Genomic DNA, 16,205 nt, shown 5'->3' with positions numbered 1-16,205 from the left:
TACTCATGCACAAGCACATGATGGTACCTGTTACCTTTTAAATATGCTGTTCCTCATATAACTATATATATAGTTAAAACCACCCACCTTATAGTTTGAGACAACTGAGAATTAAGTTAATGTTAAACCAGTGAAGGTTGGGTTGATTCTCAATCAGGCCCATTATGCACAGAGTGGAAGGTCCGCATTCGTGGTGGAATGGCAGCGGCTAAAATCACCAATTATGCACGCTGCAGGCGGCAACTGGGCGCAGAGTCAACGTATTCTGCCGAAAAAGCCGCGTTAGCGAGAAGCGGAAGAACGTGGAGCTTCCCGGCACCAGGGCGCAACCAGAAGCGGCTCCGGAGTAGCTCTGGGTTTTGCCGCCGTTGCGTTCCGTCCCGTGTGTAAGCGGTTTGCTTCGCTTCTTCCTCCTCTGCGTTCTCCATGCCGCCGTTTCAGCGGCCGTGCATAATAGGCCTCAGGGAGGCCAGCATCTTTGTGATGTTATCTCCTGGCTTCAGTCATAGGCCTGGTGGAATACCTGTGTCTTACAGGCCCACTTGGGAGAGCATCCTAGCAGGTCTCTGGTCAAGGCCATTTTTATTTCTTTGGGGCTGGAAACCCCGAGCAGAGTTTGATCACTTGATTTTAATGATCTCTTAGGGGTATAGTCACTCACTTTTATCTGATGTCACATCATTGCCATAAACAAGTGATCACTGAAATGTCTGTTGAAATGAGGATATCTACAGATTTATTCAGTCATATCTCGGGGTGTGCATTTGACTAGATCCAAGCCAGGGGGGGGGGGAATGTTGGAAAATAACTTACCAGTATTTTCCAGGTATTTTAAAGCCAAATACAGATACAAGAATCTGTCTGGCTACCAATATAGCTGATCTCAAATAATTTTTTTGACTTTCCCCCCCAGGTATATAATATCAAATAGCTGCTGGTAGAGAGGTTTAAAAGGCTACAAAGTTACCTTTCAGTTCTCCTCTAAGCTTCTTTCCCACCTTTTGCTCTGGTTTTCATAGCAACAGGAGGGAGCGGGAAGAGTGATCTGCAGCCCAATGGCAAAAGTACCTTATGGAGATCTGTAGTGCCTTACAGCCATCACTGCTTTTGCAAATGTACTGCATTGCAGGTTTGCAACTTGCAAAGTTCTGGCTTCAAATGTGAAGTCGTCAACTTTCCCCCACCTGCCGGCAGGGGGGAAGAAGCAGTGGCAATTGGGCAAAAAAAATTCAGCTTAGGGAGAATACTGGTTTTTAGCCAATCACAAAAGTATATGTTATTTTTTGTAATTCTGGACATGGGCAAAGAGCATAAAAGCAAGTGTCTAGCTGAGCATTTTTTTTTGGAGGCTTGGGGGGTTCTGTTTGCTTTTTAAATCTCTTTTTACTTGCATTTTCTGTCTCTTCTTCACCATCCTTCACCTTTTTTCCTTTTTCTCTTTTTTGGGGGGAAATTGGGGGGAGGGGGTAAGGCTTTGCTGCATGCTTTCTCCTTTTCTTTTCTTTTCGTCTGGCATGTGTGTCTGGATGGGTTTTTTATTTAGGTTCTTCTTACTTTCTCTTCTTTCTAAAGTCCCCTTTCTCCCAGTAGTCTTCCCTCCCCCAATATTACTTCCCTTTAATTTCTAGAAGGTTGGGGGGGGGAGACTGAGGTCTAACGTTCTGTGTTCCAAGTGTGTGTCGCTGAGCACTAGCACATTGCGCCGGCTTTTTGCCTACTGCTTCCCCAACCCCACCACAATTACTACTTTGCATATTTAATTTATTCTAGTTTACAAAGTCATTATTTTTGGCCTTTTCTGCTCACATAATATTGCATATTGTTTCATCAGATTTTAGTTTGAAATGTGCAGGCATAAACAGATTATCTACCAAGGAGAGGAAAATTTTTGGTCAGAAACATTACCACTGTAATGTTTATATTAACCTTAAGTCCAATTGTATGCCACCTAACTTGCCTCTGGAGAGCGGCTACCAGACAGAGAAGACAATACTGACACGGATAGGCCAATGTAACAAATCAGTATAAGGCAGCTTTGTGTGTTTATGCTTTTAGAGGAGCTGTTACCTAAAACATACAAAACATCATGCAGTCTCTATACAAAAATAAATACCAGCATGGCAGTTAATGCAAGGCTTATGTGTGATATAGCACCTCCCTTCCCCCTCAAAGATGCCAACAGAGAGTATGTCGTAGATCACTTGAACGTGCCTATGTACAACAAGAATTGGTAGGATGTATGCGTAGTTCCCGTTCTTCCACCTGTCAAGGCTCTGCTGGACAAGCCAAGATGTTCCACTCACCCTTCATATACTAGTAGCGTGAGCCCCAATGTCCTAGTTGCTACAGTCTGAACTATACACACCATTCACTCAGAGAGTGGGAGAGAAAAGAGGGGTAATGCTACAAAGTCCCACAGCTCTCAGTGGGTAATGTGAGTTACCAAAGTATGTACTCTGTGGCCCAAATCATATTCTTTTTTTTCCTGCCAGTCTTAAAACCAGTCTGAGATCTCTGATATGTAAACAAAAATATTGCAACTATTGCAGCTTGAGCATGTAGAAATATTGTCATCCTATGCGCATAAATACTCAGGGTACAATCCAGCCAAAATTAAGCATTAAGTCATAATCATACTGATTATGAAATGAAAGGTTTAAGCAGATACTTAACACTCACTATGAAATCAATGGGACTTTTAAAAGAGCAGCTTTGGATAGTATGTGTTTTGTGATGGCAAAAGGTTTGCATTCCAGTGCATACTGAATACATTTAACTGAGCCCGGATGCATGTTTTTTTTACAGACCTAAAATGATGATTAACTGTGCATCTGGTAGCATGTCATGTCCTTTGTGTGTGCCTATCAGAGAGGGAAGAGAAAGGGCATGGATAGCATCCAGTTCCAGCAAGCAAATCATTTTGAAACAGTCATTGTCATAGATCAAAAGATTTTTCTCTCTATCCATACTAGATTTAAATATACCAACTCAGCCTTTTGCTGCAGACAAAACCAGTTAGAAATCAAAATGGGAGGGGGGACAACTTAGAATCCAAAGATAATGAAAGAAGATTTGGAGTCTGGGGCAGGGAGTGAGGGATGTAGAAAAGAAACAGACAGGCATAAAGTTACATGCATAGGCTACAACAGCTGGTTTATGTCCTAGCTGAAGATTGTTGAGAGAGAAAAGTTGCCACAATCTCTTCCATCACCAAATATTATTTCAGCTAGACCACATATACAGCTTCTGTATTGTATTTATATGAACACATATTTCTATTTCACCACACCCAGTGGGCACTTCAATACACAGGGGGACAATTTGATTAATTAGCCTTTCCTAAGCATAATTACAGCATTACGTATATTCCAGATAGAGTTTTTAATTCTTAGTATTGGCTGTTTCACCTGGACAAGAATTACCGTGCCACATTCTTAGAAGAAGCACACAGAAACAGTACTGCATGGGAGCCTTGGGCCAGTACTTTTAGTGGCATTCCCATGTTGAATACAGAACTCAAAATCTGGTATCTTCATGGGTAAATCTGGATCCTCCAAGGTAGAAACCTGTCACCTTGAAAACATAATTGTGAACTCATTTCAATAATTTCTTGTAAGAATATTAAGTTAAAACTTTTAGGTTTTACTTAAAATTTAGAGTTAAGTCCAACGGGCTGTTTTTCAAGTGTAACATCAGACAGGTCTATCTGTATAGGAAAAAAGAACACTTCATCTCAACCAGCAATCTGGAGTCCCAATTTGAAACAATGTCCCACCATAAACGCAGCTTCCTACAGCTATGAGTTGGCCTGTCAAACGTAGAATGATCACAAATTCATACCTAGTTATGGAATCTGATTCTGGCTTCAAAATGTTTAACTTGAGCCAGTTCCAAATTTTCTACAAATTCATTGTAGTCATGTCAGACAATAGTGCTGTCTTTACCCCAAACTGTAATATATTGATTACATTTGCTGCCACCTAAAGTAAACATATGACCAGAGGAAATCCATGAACCACACATGCATCCATATAAGGCAACAACATCAATGCTATTTTTTTCAAGTTAGATAACAATGCACCAAATGCTCAATTTGATGCTACCCATAATACAATTTTCATTAATTTAATCAATCCACCAATATATAGCATAAGTAATTGTAACATGAATTCAAAGAAAATTCAAGTTACCACTGAATGTTCTTCCCTAGCCATGTTCTAAAGGCACCAGAAATAGCATTCCTAATTGGTTTCTTTAAGGTTAGTTTCTTCAGATTCGCCTGCAAAAATTCAGCTAATTACTCTGGTGAATTAAATCTGTTCACATTCTGATGTAATTCCTAGTGTGCATACTTGAAAGCAAATAACATGGGATTCCATTGTTACAAAAACTATTTAGAGGTGCATGTTTAATGATGGACTTTTGCCCAGATTCAAAGCACACCTCCTCAAAAGACTAATTGATTTCAGTGGCCTCTAAGGGCTACAGATCACATAATTCCAGTTGTTAAATGTATAGGAGTTCATAAAATGAATGATCTGACTGAAAATTCACTGTGAGACTGTCCTAAATACACCACAGGATTATGTAAGCTCTTCTCGTTTTTCCTCCAATGCCCTGTTTCTAGAATATATAATGTAACAGGAAAGGACAATCGCAGAAATTTTCTGTAGGAAACATTAGCTGTAGGGAAGAAACCCATACAAATATAGCACCATAATCACCGAACAGTCATTTATTTGCTGTTTAATTATTGCACTAATTGACCTTGTAATAGTATGCATACTGCTGTTTTTAAAATATCTGTACTAATTGAATAATAGGCATCTCCGGTCAAATTGGTAAGCTAGGTCCTTGATAGAGATGAAAAGAGGTTTGATAAAAATCTCTCCACAAATGTATAAAGAGAGATCCGGGAAATGTAAACAGGATTATAGCTGTCATTCCTCCAGATGCATTTACTTTACCCATTAGCTCAGTCTGGCTGTTGAGGAAGGCAGCGGGCACTCCTGAATCATTTCTTTTCAAATTCATACATTCCCTGCAGCAGTTCAAGCTCCATCAGCAGAGAAGGAATGTATGAAAATGACAGGCAAAGGGCATGAGTTCTTTTCCCAGACTGTTGTTCTATAAATGGAAACATCAAATCCTTCCAGAAATATATATATTTTTAAATCCAAGTTGGTTCAAGGACCCCTAGCAAAATTTACAAGGAAACAACACATAAGATGACATTCTTCAATTTTCAAAATATCATTTAAAGAAAACCGATGGCATTTCTTAACATTGAACTTTTAATAGTATAGAGAAGTCTAATAGCCTGCAAATATTTTTGGCAAGCTACTCACCCCCCCTCCCACCTTCAAATAAGCACATCACAGCTTCTTTGACAGCATTTGAGAGCCAACTCCTGAAAATCTGAAAGGTAAACAAGAGAAAGTGTCCAAAGAGATCCATGGTCTCAGATCAAGCCCCTTCCCCTTAAGACCCTATGACTGTACAAAAAGACAAAGGAAACTGTCCAGAAATCACCTGCTTTAAAAGTGGAGCCTTGCTAAGCAAAAGGCAAGAGCAAGAAAATAAAAAAGCCAGCACAAAGTGGCTCTGCTGTCAAGCTTGGCACTGTCAGCCCGAGGCACATCCTTGCTCTCCAGCTTCCCAGCTTCCCGTCTTCCTGCCCGGCCAGCCGGGGATTCCTGCCAAGGCAGCGCCAATTGCCGTACCTACTCCGGGGGGGGGGGGCTGGGAGCAGCCAGGGCAGCTGGCAGGGCAAGCCAAGCACGGAGCCAGAAGCTCTCCCCGCCGCCGAGGGCTCCTCCAGAGCCGCTCTTGCTCCGGGCGGCGGCGTGCTGAGGTTGGCATGGCCTAACCCAAACAAACACGATGTTTAACAGGCAAATAAAATGTCCCGCGGCCTCCCTAATGAATTCGTCAAGGCCCAGCAGAGCGGCGCCCCTCCCCCGCCCCCGCCTCATTCACTTGAGGACGACCGGGCGGGCGGGCGGCCGCGCACACAGGGCGCGCGCGGGCCTGCGGCTGCGGCTACAGCTGGGGGAGCCCGCGGCCGAAGCCGTCCAGGGCCCAGCTCCCCCGCCTCGCAGCGGATGACGCTCGCGCCTCCCCCGTCGAGGAGACGCTGCCGGGCGAAGGCGCGCTCGGCTGCGCCGCGCCGCCAAGGGCTCTTCAGGCGGAGCGCCCTCCGCACGGGGCCGCAGCACCACGGACCCCCCCCCCCCCGCGCGCCAGAGCCCAGGCCCTTGTGAGGATGCCTCCCCCTCCTGCGGCGAGCGCGAATTCCGCCAGTGGCGGCCGAGGGCAGGCGGGCAGGCGCGCGCAGCGAGGCCAGGCTTCTCGCAGGCATCATTTGCTCGGAAGTGTTTAAGTTTATGGCTCAAATGATGTTTCTAATTAGCGCGGCGAGCCATAAATCCGGGTCGGCTTTTGTTGCGACCTGATTTATTATCGACTCGCGCTTCGACTTCGGGTGGGGGGGGGGTGTGACGACGGCGGCAACGAAGGGCTTCGGAACCCACCCGGGAGGGCCCGCGCGGCGCTTCTGCGCCCGAAGGACGCCCCGAGGGGAGCTCGCCTCGCTGGGCATGGGCGCTTCGGACGGCAGCCGGCGCGACCGAGCGGCAAGGCGCGTGAGAACTGCTGCCGGGCTCTTCTCCGACGGGCCGGGCGGGCGAGGAGGGCGCGCTGCAGGGCAGAGGCCGTCGAACCAGCAGCTCCGGGCGCGGGCCCCTTCCCCCGTTTCCTCCTTCCATCCCCCCATGGGAGCCCTTTGGTTTTCGCTCCTCAGATCGCGCTGCCGACCTAGACGCCCCCCGGCCGCCACTCACCGTCTCCTCCCCTCGCGGCCGCACTCCGAGTTGGTCTCTCGGCGGACCCTGGGAAGGCTCAAGCGGAGGAGGCGCCACCCTCCTCTCCCTCTCGAGGCGCGGCGAGCCCAAGCCCCGGGGGAGGCCGGCGGCTTCGAAGCAGCGCCATTCGTGGCGCTTTCCCTGAGACACCCCCAGGCGCGCCTCCTCCTTCCGAAGCGCTCACGGGGGCGCCCAGGGAAGCCGCTTAGGATCGCCGCCGACCCCCGCCTTCCACACGCGCTCCTGGTCTGCGCCGCACGGGACGGCAGACGCTATCCTGAGCCGCTGCTTTTCTCCAAGGCCGCCTGGCATCGACGGCTTTTTGTCCCGAGTGAGCTGGCCGCCTTGTCGCGTTATATTCGTGTTGCCCCCTCCCCTGCCCGCCCGCCCTGAGACACGCTCCTTTATATACTTTGGCCAGACTTCTTGCCGACCCAACGAGGGAAGAGAGAGATCCAGAGGGTGGATCGGGCTAACTCGATGGAAGCAACTGGTGAGCCCGTCGGCGTCGACAGCCGCTGCCCGAGCGCAGCCAGAAAGGCCCTCGCTGGACCAAGGTCAATGCCGGAGAGCAGAGGTAGCCACTGAGAACAATGAAGGGCGGTGGAGAAAAACGAAAAGAGGTCCGGGCAGACGGGATGCGCTACACACTTGCGGGGAGGTGTGCTTCGATTTTCAACACAATGGGATGCCCAAGCCTCTTTCGTTTGGGTATGAAGCCGGATCATCCTCATTCTTTTTGGAAGAAACTTGGAAATGAGGGGCCAAATGCAGGGCAAAATGTACACTCTAGGATGTCAATCTGAGGTTCTTCGTTGGGCAGCGGTCTTGAGGCTTTTGCAAGGCCGAGGAAAATAGCTACCCTCAGATTTTTGGAGAAGTACCGGTATCTGACTGTTTTGCCGAAACGCCCACAACGAAAAGACCTGACCTCTGTAGTATAGTCAGGAATGAGAGTCGAACGACTGGGTTGGATAATTGGGAGTAGGCAAAGGACACTGAAAAGAGACAATCTTAACGAGACAAGCACGACCTTATTCATTTTGAACAGCTGCTGGCCCCCGAATGGAATAAAGTGCCTAGTCGAGTTTGACACAGTATAAAGTATTTTCGTATTTCTGATTTACTCTACCAAATTCTGTTTAGGAGCGCAACCCCTGTCCTGCACCTCTTCCTAATGCCTAAAGCCCAACACTCGCATTAACTCTCCAGACATTTTGCGCGCGCGCTCTCTCTCTCTCTCCTTTTCGCCAAGAGCCCAGATTTAACGAGAAGCCTGCGAAACAAGGTGTGCTACTCTGTCCCCAGTGGCGGTGGCCCTTGTGACCCGCAAGGCAGCCAAAGGAGCGGGAGAGGCACGCCGAAGTCTCTCCCTGAGCCGGGTCGGCCTGGCTTGCGAGGGCCTGGTGCGGGGAGCAACCTTCCTCCCTTTCGGTGCGTGCAGCAGCGGCACCTTGATCTTGGCTGCCCCGTCCAGGTCGCCCAATACCTCTCCCCCCACCCCAGACGGGGGGGCTCTTGGCAGGGTTCCTCCCTCCCTCTCCCTCCTGTCCCCCTGCCCGACTTCGGCGGCGCGGGGTGCGCGGGAGGAAAGGGGCGCTGGGCTGGTCCCACGCCTGTGCCTCTGCGCGCCGCTGCCTCGGGCATCTCCCTCCCGCCCGGCGCGTCCAGGCAGCAGTGGTGGCGGGGCCCAGCGGAGAGGGTGCGCGCCGTCCTGCCCCGTCATTGGCTGGCCCTCTGACAGCTCGGGCGGCGATTGTAGGATCGCGGAGCTCCGCCTCCCTTCGCCAGGGCCTTGGGGCCATTCATAAACTAAACCAGCCGCTCCGCCAAGCCAGAGACTTCCAGCCGTCCCCCGCCGGAGAGACGCGCGGTGCAGGGAAGTACCCAGAGCGCGGCTGCTGCCCGTTCCCGAGGCGGGAGGGCGGCAGAGCGAACCCCACGCGCGCGCCCCACTCCACCCCCACTCCACCCCCGCGCCGGCGGCTGCCCGCGGAACAAAGCGGCACTGGGGGCGGCCCCCAAAGTGGCCCCGGCGAAGACGGGACGGGACCCTCCCCGAGGGCAGCGGCTTGCGCTCCCTGCTGACACTTCTCCGCCTCGGCCACGGGAGAGCCCACGCCTGCCGGGGGAGGGCGACGGCGACCGGCCCCGGCTCTCCAGCCCGGACGGCCCTTTAGAGCAGGCCTTTTCCAGCGGGAAGCCGGGCCGGGCCAGGGCGGTCGCTCCCCAGCAGCCTTGGACTTGGCCGCCGCCACGCCGCCCTTGCCGGATGAAGGACTGAGCCCCTCGGCCGGCCGGGCCCGACGGGACTGGCGGGGGCGCCCGGCCCCGATGTAAGGCGGCGCTCGGAGGGGGCGGGCGGCGGCGGCAGGGCCCCTAGGGCCGGAGTGGGCTTGTGGGGCCGACGTCGCTGGCGCTCGGGCGAAGCGGGCTTCGCCTGTGCCGGCCGGCGGGCGCGGAGGCGGCGGCTGCGGCGTTGGATCCGTCAACGTACTGCGAGAGCCCGGTGTACAGCCCGGACGTGTGCCCCAACATGATCGCGGCGCAGGCCAAGCTGGTGTACCAGCTGAACAAGTACTACACGGAGCGGTGCCAGGCGCGCAAGGCGGCCATCGCCAAGACCATCCGCGAGGTGTGCAAGGTGGTGTCGGACGTGCTGAAGGAGGTGGAGGTGCAGGAGCCGCGCTTCATCAGCTCGCTGAGCGAGATCGACGCGCGCTACGAGGGCCTCGAGGTCATCTCGCCCACCGAGTTCGAGGTGGTGCTCTACCTCAACCAGATGGGCGTCTTCAACTTCGTCGACGACGGCTCGCTGCCCGGATGCGCCGTCCTCAAGCTGAGCGACGGCCGCAAGCGCAGCATGTCGCTCTGGGTGGAGTTCATCACGGCCTCGGGCTACCTGTCGGCGCGCAAGATCCGCTCGCGCTTCCAGACGCTGGTGGCGCAGGCGGTGGACAAGTGCAGCTACCGCGACGTGGTCAAGATGATCGCCGACACCAGCGAGGTCAAGCTGCGCATCCGCGAGCGCTACGTGGTGCAGATCACGCCCGCCTTCAAGTGCACCGGCATCTGGCCGCGCAGCGCGGCGCAGTGGCCGCTGCCCCACATCCCCTGGCCCGGGCCCAACCGCGTGGCCGAGGTCAAGGCCGAGGGCTTCAACCTGCTCTCCAAGGAGTGCTACTCGCTGACGGGCAAGCAGAGCTCGGCCGAGAGCGACGCCTGGGTGCTGCAGTTCGGCGAGGCCGAGAACCGCCTGCTGCTGGGCGGCTGCCGCAACAAGTGCCTGTCGGTGCTCAAGACGCTGCGCGACCGCCACCTCGAGCTGCCCGGCCAGCCGCTCAACAACTACCACATGAAGACGCTGCTGCTCTACGAGTGCGAGAAGCACCCGCGGGAGACCGACTGGGACGAGGCGTGCCTGGGCGACCGCCTCAACGGCATCCTCCTGCAGCTCATCTCGTGCCTGCAGTGCCGCCGCTGCCCGCACTACTTCCTGCCCAACCTCGACCTCTTCCAGGGCAAGCCCCACTCGGCCCTCGAGAGCGCCGCCAAGCAGACCTGGCGCCTCGCCAGGGAGATCCTCACCAACCCCAAGAGCCTCGACAAGCTATAGGCCGGCCCCGGCCCGCGCGCCACGGACCCTCCGAGGACGCTCCTATTTAAGAAAAGCCCACACCGCCAGGGGCGAGGGAGGGAGGAAGGAAGGGACAAGGACTCCCAGCCTTGCGTCGGGAGCCACTCCCCCCTCCCCTTGATTGCTATTATTAAACATACACAATAAAACACAAAACAAAGCGATGGGACTTTTGCCACAGCCCGACGAAACCTGAGGTACTTCTCTTTTTTTCCAGTACTAAGTGTCTGTCGTTCCTTTAACTCGCTCTCGTTCGTTTGCCTGAATGTTGTCACCAAGTGAAAACAAAAATTATTTAACTATATGTACACGTCTGTCTCTCCCCCTCCCCTCCCTCCCTCCCTCTTGCTCTCTTTCTTTTGAAGAGGGGGTGGGGGGGAAAGAACCAGGCAAAGTTTACTGGTGTTAAATGTATTTCAGTGCCAAGATCAGATTGTGCTCTCCTCTAACCCCCGACTTGCTGAAAAACAGTAATAATAAAAGAAAAATTGACTAACTTTATATTGCCTTCGTGTGGGTTTATTCAAAAGCTCAGGCAATTAAGATACGCTTAAAGCCACTTCTCGGAAAGCAGATAAGGCCAAGTAAAAGAAGTGGTATGGTTTTAAAGGCAGCCTGTTCTGAAAGCTGCCATCTATTAAATTGGTTTGGGCAGTGACTTGGAAGGGGAGCAAAATTTGGGGATATTTTTAAGTTGCCAAAGTAGATCTGGGGCCCTATTACCTCAATTCTTATTCATTTGGGAAGAGGGGGAATAACGGTCTTTCAATGCTTGTGGAGTTTTCATTTACTAAAACCTGGGCACTGGAGTCCAGCTCAACTTTGAATTTCAAGGCCAGATGGATTTTCTTTGAATAGTTAACACTCTTCAACTCTACCAGCCTATTTTTTTCTCTTCCGAAAACATTTAGCTGTTCTGTTTTTTTCAAGACACATTCCAAGTTCTAAAGGGACTCTGAGCAGCAGCAAGATTCAACTGGAACTTTTTGCTTACTGCTCTCCCCCCCCCTTGCCATCACAATTACTACTTTGCACATTTAATTTACTCTGATTTACAAAAAGAATTATTTTAGGCTTTTCCTGCTTGCCAAATGTTGCATATCCTTTCATCAGATTTTAGTTTTAAATGTGCAGGCACAAACAGATTATCCACCAAGGAGGGGGAGATTTTTTGGAGGAAACATTTCCACCAAGTTTTATATTCAGAAAGGAGTTCTCTCTTGTTCCCAGGAAACTATGTATAGGATTACAGTCTCAATATACTAGCATGATTTTTTTTGTCTCCCAAAACCTATTTTTGTATTCATTAGAATCAATCTGAATTTTTAAAAATATGTGTAAAACCTTCAAGAATGTTTATAATCTGCAATTTAAGAAGAATAGTCCAAACTTTAAAAAATGGCAAACCTATTGTTGTGCTGGAGATCATCATACACAGAGCAGAATATTAACAAACATATTTTCTAAATGCATTAATTTATAAATGGGCTCCTTTTGTGCATGTGTATGGACCTTAAAGGTCTGGGACTAATGGCCCCAAACAAATCTAGTTTTTCCCTCCTCCCCAGTCTAACTGGAAGAATAAATCTGAGCCTATAAGGCTGCAGCTTTCTTGTAAAAAACAGACCCCGGTTGGGAATATAAACTCTGATGTTATCAGCAAACAGTGCTATGCCCAATACAGGTTTTACTTCAAAATCCTGTCACAATGTTTTCTTTCCCAGGAGTTTAGAAAAACACACAGAGAAGCTGAATCTATCAACCCAACAAAGCCACATTAATTAAACAGGCATCTAAGTAAATGCAGGACTGGTATTGAAAGATCTTGATAGCCAAGTTCAGGTACTCACATCCCCACATGGGAAAAGGGAAGGGAAGGAACATGGGGAAATGCCTGTTCTCTATATACATTATAAGTACTTAACTTTATAACTAGGTTTAGGATTTGGAAGATTTTCACAGGCGAAATCAAAGACTTGGAGTCTTGATTGTTTTCTTTCTAAAAAACCAAACATCTTGCAAATTAGACCTTTCCATTTATGATCTCTCTGCTACTGAAGGGATAAGAATAGTCCAATGAAAATTTTTTTTTAATTGTGAGAGAGATCTTCTGAAGAGTGATGACTGTTATTCATTGGCTTGACACACAGGGATAAATAGCCACAATTTTAATTTTTCATGAAAATTGACCACAGCATGTAGTCTAAAACACTGAAAATTTATTGATAGTTGCATTAAAAAAACTAAGCTCAATTAGCACCAAACTGAATATGCAGAGAAAATTGGTCACATTTCAACAGCTATTATTTCTCATAAAAATGCTTGAAAACGTGATGTATTTCAAATAATCCCATGGTTGTAATTAACTTGTACTACAGGCTTCAAATGAATGTAGTGTTACTAGGTAGATCATACCTCAAATCTATGAAGTCTCTTTCTAAATGTTAGGATGATTTATTCAGACAGAACAACACTGAACAGTGAAGCACCCTCCTTTACAACAATAGGTACCCAATATGTCTAGCAGTTTCTTTTTTTCTCTCAAGAAGAAAACTCTGTATTTTTATCAATGATTCCTAGTTGTGAAATTTGGGGACAAGTGGTTTTATAAGCCAAAATGCTCCTTTAATCACACTTTTAAAACCTGGAACATTCTCTTGCAACCACTATAGCAGTGACATTGCACTGCCAAAGACAATATGTGAAAACATACATTGCTTCTTCATTTGAAAACATTATTTGCCCCCCTAGAGAGTATTGAGAAACTGAAAGACATTTGTGTTGACAAATTAAATTTTGTCCTGTTTGAGAAATCTTCTCAAGAGGAAATTTTCTGCATAGGCAGATTCAGAAGCCTGGTCAGTCTGCTATACACATCCAAGAAAGTTGTAGAACAGTACAGTGCCTTCTTGCAGCGGTGCATACAAAAATAAAATAAAATGGCTGAGGAAAACAGATTCAGACAGTCCCTTTTGAACTTGCTCTTAGTCACATCTTGTCCTAAAATGGCTTCATTTAACATATCTCCCAAGGTATACTCCTTACAAGGCAATCAGCACTGGAAGTAGGGTGAAATGTGTTTTTATACTTCATGCGGATACAATGGAAGCACAACTACTTATGAACATGGGAAAACTTGAATCCAAGGGAAGGAATGAAAAATTAAAGGCTGCTTGTAATCTGTCACTAGACATATTCAATGGCGTCCATTGATCTCTTACCTTGGGGTCAATTTTCTTAAAACCGGGGTCTTCTTCATCTACCTCGAAATACAGTTCAGAAGTGGTGATGGAAAGTGTGCCCTTCAGAGCTACACATGGGGCCACAAGCTGAGCTGATGCAGAGAGGCTAACAGGACCTACCAAAGGGAAACAGAACATACTCCAACACTGCACTTTCAATACGCTCAACAGCAAACCCAAAAAGTTGCCTATGTGTATGAGGTGGCTGTTACATCTTGTCTTACCTACCTAAAACTAATCCAAGTTCTCCTCAAAAACAAGTGGTTTAAAAAATGTAAAGTGGTTCTGAAAAGTCCACATTAAATGCATTTGCTGTATTTCTATATTGCCAAATTGTTGAATACCACCAGCTGTAACCAATGCAAATGATTATGCATGCCATATAGGTGGCGGTTAGATCATCTAGCTTTATTCATGCAGAACATTAAAATGCTTGAGAGCCCAATACCTCATGTTTTTAACAATAATGAAAAAAAAATGTTATGGGAAATATTAGTTATGCATATGTGTTGAAATTTTGGAGGAGTTGGAATCCAATTTGACCCAGATTTCCATCTTTATGGATTTAGAAAGGTTTTTTTTTTATGGATGGCTTGTTAAAGGCAGGGTAGGATCTATTGTACAAAAGTTACATATTAGCCAGTGCTAGGGACTAAGCATAATATCTAAAAAGTGGGTTCCATCAAGCAGTTAAATATTCTTGAAGGAGTCCATGCAGTGTGAGTGTAGCTCAGGGACAGTGGGAGTAAACAGCTGGAGCATTGGTTTCCAACTGAATGATTTTTTATTGGAATAATCACATCTCCACAGGGCTTATCACAGAGAGAGATCAGTGTACTACTCAAAACAATAGGCTGGGCATAGATCTAACAATATGTGGTCTATTGTACAAAGCAACATCCAGAGAAGGAAAGTGGGTTATGTTTGTCATCCCACTGATCAAGAAGGGACACAAAGGCCAACAAAGGATGTATTTATCAGCTGCAGTCCTTTGTTAAAAAAATACTATAAAATGCATGTGACACAGAACTCTTTGCATTAATAAAGTACGTATAAATGAGGTGCACACGCTTAGGTAATCAATGGGTGAATAACTGCCAAAAATTTCAGATGAATTGCCATTTCTGTCAATTGTTAGGAGGTGTGATGGTCTTTAATCTTACATCAATCTCAATGTGTGCCAGTAGGACAATAGCAGAGATGCTCAGCTGAGATCAGAGCAGCTTTGCTCCCTATTCCCAGTGTACAAATACATTGTGTTTGCAGATGGGCATCCGATAGCTGCACTACTGCCATGATTTCCCAAAGCTCATTCTCACAAATGGATGGAATAAGCAGCTATGTGTTCTTTTGCTGTCTCCCTTTGCCCTCTGTACATTAGCATGTAATCCAGAGAAGAAATAACATTTTTTCAATCACTTTCAGACATTCAATTACAGGGCAAGCAGACAGCTGAAGGAACCAGGGCAGCTCAGGTCCCGCCGAAGACCCCTGACAATTTCAACTTCATTTCTAACCCACACTTACTTGATTAGCAAGGATTACTTCTTAATCCTATTGCCATTGTCAAGATTATATAATTAAACTCCACTTTCACCTCTATTACAGTATGAATGTATTAGCAGAAGCAACAAATGTAGAATGCGGAGGGAAAGGAAATGGGCTGGAGGATCTTTCAGGGCCCTTGAAGAACAGCTTCAGTAAAAGCCAATGTAACTGGATTGCTTTTTTGTCTGGATTGCTGAGTGGTTTTGGCATCACATTACATTTTGCCATGTTTGATTTTATTATTAGATGCCACTGCGATGATGCCATAGGTAATGAACCATCATAAAGCAGGATTTTGGATTTCTTTGCCTAGATGTTTATGAATCCTCTGCAACAATCCCTGCCTCTCAATAGAATTCAAATGAGGGCATGATTTTATTGTCTTCATAAGCAATAATGGGATTTATCTGGACATTGCACTGAAATACTGCAAGAATAGTGTATGGATGGCCTGCAGAACAGGAGACATGTACATAAAACATTCCAATTAAAGAGGCTGCTTGTCTTCTATTTTTATTACTAATGGAGCCCATCTACTACAGTAAAAAAATAACCTATTTTCCTGGGCTGTTTTTTAAATGGGGGGGGGAAGCAATGAAGAGATTGGACTGTTACAGGATGAATGGGTAAATCCAAAAATGTAAAAGCCCCTTTTACAGAATAAATTCCTTCATAGTCCAGAGGGCTTGAGGTGGACGGTTTTTAATAAACAAATTTGTGAGCAGCATTTATGATTAAATTAGCCAGATTGCCGCCCTGTCCCAATCTACTGGAATACTAGAACTAATTGAGAGAAGGGGGGTATTTTTCCTACTGAAGTACATATGAAAGCCAGATCCTCAGGAAAATTAAATATGCATCTGGTGGGCTTCACATTTTAAAAGGTATATTAATAGTAATTGAAATCTATACATG

The 16,205-nt window shown here is 47.5% G+C and overlaps 2 protein-coding genes across 6 annotated transcripts in view; one reads left to right on the top strand and one right to left on the bottom strand.

The window, feature by feature from the left end:
* The window catches only part of LRBA (LPS responsive beige-like anchor protein), a 414,817-nt gene that overhangs the window by 169,579 nt on the left and 229,033 nt on the right, over positions 1-16,205 (bottom strand). For 4 of the 5 annotated variants that reach the window (XM_077300118.1, XM_077300120.1, XM_077300119.1 and 1 more), the window contains exon 40: positions 13,722-13,858. In XM_077300118.1, the coding sequence (XP_077156233.1) occupies positions 13,722-13,858 (137 nt within the window). Of the gene's footprint in view, positions 1-6,842; positions 7,085-13,721; positions 13,859-16,205 lie in introns of those variants that run through there. The other variant, XM_077300121.1, reaches the window with a different exon arrangement.
* Positions 8,552-11,001, top strand: MAB21L2 (mab-21 like 2). Its single transcript, XM_077300127.1, has one exon. It carries the CDS (start codon positions 9,400-9,402, stop codon positions 10,477-10,479), a length of 1,080 nt encoding a protein of 359 aa, XP_077156242.1. The 5' UTR covers positions 8,552-9,399; the 3' UTR covers positions 10,480-11,001.

This window comes from Paroedura picta, chromosome 10 (genome assembly GCF_049243985.1).
Source record: "Paroedura picta isolate Pp20150507F chromosome 10, Ppicta_v3.0, whole genome shotgun sequence".
Lineage (NCBI taxonomy): Eukaryota > Metazoa > Chordata > Lepidosauria > Squamata > Gekkonidae > Paroedura > Paroedura picta.
Note: the sequence above shows the minus strand (reverse complement) of the source record. Positions and strands in the feature narration are given on the sequence as shown.